The sequence below is a fragment of the Arachis ipaensis genome, chromosome B01 (assembly GCF_000816755.2).
Source record: "Arachis ipaensis cultivar K30076 chromosome B01, Araip1.1, whole genome shotgun sequence".
Taxonomy (NCBI): domain Eukaryota; kingdom Viridiplantae; phylum Streptophyta; class Magnoliopsida; order Fabales; family Fabaceae; genus Arachis; species Arachis ipaensis.
The window spans coordinates 62,678,996-62,686,340 of NC_029785.2; the positions used below are offsets into that span (position 1 = coordinate 62,678,996).

The following is a 7,345-nucleotide window of genomic DNA, read 5'->3' on the forward strand; positions in this document are numbered from 1 at the left end:
AAGAAGATATTCCCGCTGAGGAAGACAAGCCTATCACTAAAAGAAGGATGGAGCAAACAAGAGAGCCTACACGTGCACCTCAATAAGAGCGTGTGGAGCTGCCTCAACAAAAAATCCCTGAGATACCTCAAAAGATGCATTTCCCCCTCCCCTCTCAAGGCTATTGGGACCAATTGCATACTTCTCTAGGAGAATTGAGCTCCAATATGGATCAGCTAAGGCTGGGACATCAAGAGGATTCCACCATCCTCCATGAAATAAGAGAAGATCAAAGAGCCATGAGGTAAGAGCAACAGAGACAAGGGCATGACAAAGAAAAAATCAAGCACTCTATTGGATTCTCTAGAAGGAGTAGTAGCCACCATCACTAAGGTGGTCCCGTTCCCTTAATCCCTTGTTGCCTGTTATTTTTCTGTTTTCCATGTATTCTATCTTATTGTCTGTTTCTTATGCATGATCATCTTTACTTGTGTCTTAAAGAAAATTTTATTTGAAAGAAAATTATTCCATGAATCTCTCACTATACTTGAAAGAAAATTTTAATTGAAAAAGATTATGGAGATACATAAATTTCGAGTTATATAATAAGAATAGTTCAATTATTTGATGTAGTGGCATTGCTTTTACTTTCTAAATGCATGAATAAACAATGCATATTTGATGTTAGAGTTAAGAATGTTGGCTCTTGAAAGAATGATGATAAAAGTGAAGTATTATTGGTAATCTGAAAAATCCAAAAATTGATTCTTGAAGAAAGAAAAAGCAGCAAAAAAAGAAAAAAATATATGTATATGCGACAAAAAAAACAAGCAGAAAAAGAAAAAGCCAATAGCTCTTTAAACCAAAAGGCAAGACCAAAAAGCCAATAGCTCTTTAACGCAAAAGGCAAGAGCAAGGATCCAAGGCTTTGAGCATTAATGGTTAGGAGGGCCTAAAAGAAAAAAATCTTGGCCTAAACAGTTCAAATGAGCTGTCTCCCCAAGCTCTTTAAACTATATGCTTGTGGTGTGAAGGTGTCAAGTGAAAAACTTGAGACTAAGCAATTAAAGTCATGATCCAAAGCAAAGAGTGTGCTTAAGAACTCTAGACACCACTGGCTGGGGATTCTAGCAAAGTTGAATTACAATCCGAAAGGGTTTACCCAGTTAAGTGTCTGTGGCATTTTTGTATCCGGTAGTAACACTGGAAAACAAAGCGCTTAGAGTCACAGGTTCGAGCTTTCCAGCCACGTTTTCACACGAACCTAAGTAGACGCGGGTGTTTGTCAGGCACGTTCATCTTAGTATGATGAATAGAGCTGATTGTCACTGATCATCCTATTCACCATGTTGAAGAACGAATATACATCTTAGAAATAAATCAAACACGGATCGAAGAAGAAACAGTAATACTTTTATTAATTCATAAGACAAAGTAGGGCTCCTCCCCTCAACCTAGGAGGTTTAGAAACTCATACTGATGTGAAAAACAAAGTGATACACGAAAATATGCTGAATGATGGTAAAAGATCCTTAACAAAGTGTGATCTTCTACTTTAAATACTAAACTAATAACTAGTAAGTGTAAAACACTCTTTTCAGTGCTAAAATCTACTTCTGGGGCCCACTTAGTGAGTGTTTGGGCTGAGTTTTGATGTGATCCACGTGCTAGGAGGACTCTAGGAAATTGAACGCTGGCTAGGGGGTCCTCTCTGGGCGTTTTGACACTAGGCTCTGCTCGTTGGACGCTGGACGCCTGGAGGGGGCAGGAAGCTGGTGTTGGACGCCAGTTTTGGGTCTTCTAATCTAAAGCAAAGTATGGACTATTATACATTGCTGGAAAGCTCTGGAGGTTAGATTTCCATAGCCATTGAGAACACTCCATTTGGACTTCTGTAGCTCTGATGCTTGGATTCTTTGTATGGTTTAGAATTTCACAATTGAATTCTCGTTGCAAGTATAGTTCTAAACCAACAAACAATCCTTACTTGCAAAAATTTGGTTTTGTAACAAGTACAAACCCCAATGAAAATTAACCGAACTATTTAAACCTCGGATCATCTCACAAGAAATTGCAATGAAGTGGTCAATTATTGGCTATGAAGGAATACGGGGGTTTGATTTGATAAGAGGACAAGAAAATAAATGGCAAGAAAAGTAAAGAAACAATTAAAGAAGGCAAGTAATAAAGAGAGACTTTCATGGCAAGGGTTGAGATCATGGACTTTCTATCCTAGTCACTAATAACAATGATTAACAAGAATTTATCTTATTTCGTCATCTCTAGCAATGGAAGAAGGTACAATATTATCTTCACATTGAGAGAGCGTCAAACAAGACTAGCTAATCTCAATCCAAAAGAGCTAATCAACTCACTAACTGAATTAGCAAAAGATTAGCGTCAATTAAAACAATACTAGCTAACAACTCTAGATCACCAACATAAGTTGGGTATTCATGACTCAAGATTGCTTAATTCCTCTTTCTAAGCCAAGGATACTCAAAATCTACTCTAACAACCAACCAAGCATTTTGTCAAACACTTGGAAGGTATAAAAAGAAAGTATAATAAATTGCAAGGAAGAATAAAATCTACGAACTACCAATTGCAAGGAATTAATAATAAAAACTCAAATCAACCGTAAAAGAACATCAAATATCAATTGCATTAAAAGATATCCAAATCCAACATGAGCATTCATAAAACTAAAAGGGGAATGAAAGGAGAATTAACACTACAAACTAAGAGAATTAAGATGGAATAAGAAATAACAAGGAAAACTAAAGGAAAATAAGAATTGAACCCTAGATCCAAGATGCAATTACCCTAAGAAACCTAATTCTAGAGAAAGGAGGGAGCTTCTCTCTCTAGAAACTAAACTACATGATGCTAAGCAATAACTAATTGCTCTCCCTTGGATCAATCTTCAATTCTGCGTGGAATACCCTCAGAGACAAGTTGGATTTGGGCCTGGGCAACTTAGAAATCGTCCTCAGCGATTTCACTTTAAGTGAGTCACATGCCAAGCGTCACGCGTGCGCGTTGGCGACGCGTGCATGTCGATGGCCAAAACTCCTTCTCACGCGTACGCGTGGGCAACGCGTGTGCGTGGGTTGCAATTCTTCAACGCATGCGTAAGCGTGAGTGACGCGTGCGCATGGCCCTCAATTCTCCAAATGCTCATTTCTTCATGAATTCTCCACTTTGCAAGCTTTTCTCTTCACTTCTCTCATCCACTACTTGCCTTATGAACTTGAAATAACTCAACAAACACATCAAGGCATCGAATGGAATTAAGGTGAATTAAAATCACCAATTTTAAGGCCTAAAAAGTATGTTTTTACGCTTAAGCACAAATTAAGGGAGAATTACAAAACCATGCTATTTCATTGAATAAATGTGAGAAAATGTGATAAAATCCCCCAAATTAAGCACAAGATAAACCACAAAATTGGAATTTATCAAACCTCCCCACACTTAAACCAAGCATCTCCTCATGCTAAACTCAAGAAAGAAACAAAAGGTATCAACATTTATTCAATGTAAACTACCTAGATGCAATCTATCTAAATGAATGCAATTACTTAGTCAAAATAAATCAATTCCCAAGAATACATATACAGTACAAGGGCTAAAGCAATAGCAATCAAAGCAAACCCACAATTGAATTGAGTTATCAGAAAAATAGTTCACAAACTTGCAGGAAAAGATGATCATGGGTGAAAGCATGTAATTGAGTGATCGAACCCTCACCGGATGTGTATCCGCTCTAGTCACTCAAGTGTATGGGGTTGATTCACTCAATTCTCTACTAATCATGCTTTCCAAGATTTGTTCTTCATCTAACAATCAACAATTATTTCATGCATGCATACAAATATCATGAGGACTTTTCCATAGGTTGTAATGGGACTAGGGTCAACGTAAGGGTGTATATATGGTCAAGTGGACTAGAATTTGAATCTTTTATAAGCTTAAACTTCCCACCTAACCTATATAGCAACCTATACAATTTCAAAGCTAACCTAACTACCCATTCTTCACTTTTTCACATACTCATGCATTCTCTTTTTTTTTCCCACAACTTATATGCATTAATTTTTTTTATTGAACTTTGCTTTAGGGCATTTTGTTCCCTTTTTATTGCTTTTCTTTTTCTTTCTTTTTCTATATATATATTTTTTCCTTTTTATTTTTCTCTTTGTTTTTCTCTTTTTTTTCTTCAAACTAAAATATACACAAAAGAATCAATGCATATGATTTAACATTCAATTGATACATGAGTATGTATCCAATTCCCATGATTTTCAACAAAACCACAAAATACACTTTTATCTCTACCCAATGTTCCCAACTCTCCCAAAATCAAATGATAAACACTCTCACTAGCCTAAACTAATCAAAGATCCAAACAAGGGACATTTATTATTTTTCACTTAGGCTTGTAATGTGCTAAAATTAACAACAAATGGGTTTAGCATAGGCTCAAATTTAGTTAACAATGGAAGATAAAAGGTAGGCTATTTGGGTAAGTGAGCTAATCGAAACAATGGCCTCAATCATATAAATGCATTCATACACAAAATAATGGACATAAAGAATCAAACAAATCAAAGATTGCGTTCATAGAAAGAAAATAATGCACACAAGAATGAAAATAAGTGGTCATGTGATGTAACCACACAATTAGTCTCAAAACTCACATGCTTGTGTTCTTTGCTCAAAAATCATGTTCCACAATGTGTAGTTCAAGCAAGTTCTAAATTTTTTTTCTCAATCAATTAGGGTGCCTGATGATTGGATTTTTGACGGTTTATAATTAACAAATGAATTCTCGTTGCAAGAATAGTTTCTAAACCAACAATAATCCTTTCATACAAACATTTGTTTGTCACAAGTACAAACCCCTAAAATTATAAACCGAAGTATTGGAACCTCAGGTCGTTCTCCCTAGGAATTGCAATAAAGTTTCTTGTTATTGGTTATGAGGTATGTTTTGGGATTTTTGGGATAATAGGCAAGAAATGGAAATGGCAATGAAAATAAACTAGCAACTAACACAGCTCTTGGCAAGATATGAGGCCCCCGCGAGGGGCAACGCGGCTTGCGCAGCCCGACGCTTGGCCAGGCCTAGTGTGGCGCACGACGCGGATGATGGATATGCGTGCGGCAGCGGGTGTCGTGGGCAGGGGGCAACGCGACGTGCTCGTCCCAGCACTTTGAGGGGGCACGTTGCGGAAGACGGTTACCTGTTCGTGTCCACTCCCGAGGGGCAACGTGTCGTGCTCGCCCTACGTCTAGGGTCGACGTACGACGGTGCCCGATGCGGTGTGGGTTGGGCGTGTTGCTTAAGACGGTGCGGCTGTTTGGCTATCGCCCGAAGCACCTCACGTATCTGGCTGTCCCTTGAATGTTCTTCGTCGCTTCCCCCGAACCCTACCCAGCGGCGCTGACTCGGCTACCTCGTGCGCTTCCGCTTGCCTGCACGCGCCTAGGCGTGCGGGGCGCGGTTCGTCCGGGCGTCCTGTGTTTGCAGACCGTGGTGGCGGATGAGCGGTGTGTGGGTTGTGCGTGTGGCTTTATCTAGACGGTGCAGCTGTTCGGTTATTGTCCGAAGCGCCTGATGCTTCGGGCTGTCCCTCGAGTCTCCTTCGTCCCTTCCTTTGAAACCTGCCCAGCGGCGTTGGCTCGGCCCTCCCGTATGCTTCCGCTTGCCTGCATGCGCCTAGGCGTGCGGGGCGCGGTTCGTCTGGGTGTGCTGTGTTTGCGGACCGTGGTGGCGGATGAGCGGTGTGTGGGTTGTGCGTGTGGCTTTATCTAGACGGTGCAGCTGTTCGGTTATCGTCCGAAGCACCTCACGCTTCGGGCTGTCCCTCGAGTCTCTTTTGTCCCTTCCTTTGAAACCTGTCCAGCGGCGTTGGCTCGGCCCTCCCGTATGCTTCCGCTTGCCTGCACGCGTCTTGGCGTGCGGGGCGCGGTTCGTCTGGGAGTGCTGGGTTTGCGGACCGTGTTGGCGGATGAGTGGTGTGTGGGTCTTGAGTGCTGTCTGGCTCCTTGCCTCGCACAACGAATGGGCACACCGGATCCTCTCCATGTGTGGGCTCGAGCTACCGTGCTCGTTCCACTGTTGTGCGGCTCCTGTGTTTCCTACCCCGTGGTGTGGTATCCCTGCCTTGCCCCAACCTTTCCTCTCCGGAGTCCCCTAGTGGGATTGCCGGGGGAGTTCCAAGACACGCCCGTGGTCCTACCCGTCTCGGCGCTCTGCGCGGCAACGGTGGCCTGCGTGCGCGTTCTGTTCTCGCTGGTGCGGTGCACGCGGTTGGGATGGGGTCTTAGATCCCCGTCTGTCCCTCAGATGATTCGGTTTCTCGGAAAGATGCCTGCCGCCGTGTCCTTCGAAAGCTTCCCCTCGCGGGGGGCGTCGGTAGCTCGGTAATTCCAGCTCCAATAGCGTATATTTAAGTTGTTGCAGTTAAAAAGCTCGTAGTTGGACCTTGGGTTGGGCCGTCGCTGCCGGCGATGTTGTGAGAAGTCTACTGAACCTTATCATTTAGAGGAAGGAGAAGTCGTAACAAGGTTTCCGTAGGTGAACCTGCGAAAGGATCATTGTCGATGCCGCACAAACCAGGATTGACGCGCGAACGAGTCCACAAACACCCGAGGCGGGGAAGGTCAGGCCGTGCGCGACCGGTGCTCTGTCTCAAACAAGAACAAAACCCCGGCGCGGAAAGCGCCAAGAAAGCCAAACGTTTTTGCTCTCCCCGCTGGCTCCGGAGACGGCATCCGGGCGGGGCGACGAGTGACCGCAAGAGTTAAGAACGACTCTCAGCAACGGATATCTCGGCTCTTGCATCGATGAAGAACGTAGCGAAATGCGATACTTGGTGTGAATTGCAGAATCCTGTGAACCATCGAGTCTTTGAACGCAAGTTGCACCCGAAGCCCTTAGGCTGAGGGCACGCCTGCCTGGGTGTCACCAAAAGGCGCCCCCTGTCCCGCCCGTTGATGCGCATAAACTTGTTATGCTACGATTTAGGAAATTGCACGATCGGCAAAATTCCTTCCGGCAAGTGCACCGGTTATCGTCAAGTAAAAACTCACAATAGAGTGAGGTCGAATCCCACAAGGATTGGCTGAGTGAGCAATTCGGATTAGAAGTATGTTCTAGTTGAGCGGAATCAAAATTTAGATGAGAATTGCGGAATGTAAAATTGCATGAATTAAAGAGCGAGAAGCTAAATTGCTGAAATTAAAAGGGATGGGGTGATTGCATGAATTTAATTGCAGAATGTAAAGAGAAAGTGGTAGATCAGAAATGGGGAATTCATTGGGTATAGGAGATATTGAGATCTCCGAATCAAAACAT

At 42.8% G+C, this 7,345-nt stretch overlaps 1 protein-coding gene across 1 annotated transcript; it reads left to right on the forward strand.

Moving 5' to 3' along the window:
* On the forward strand, window positions 4,964-6,376 carry LOC110266059. Its single transcript, XM_021109836.1, has 3 exons — window positions 4,964-4,968; window positions 5,054-5,320; window positions 5,780-6,376. Exons 1-3 carry the CDS (start codon window positions 4,964-4,966, stop codon window positions 6,183-6,185), a joined length of 678 nt encoding a protein of 225 aa, XP_020965495.1. The 3' UTR covers window positions 6,186-6,376.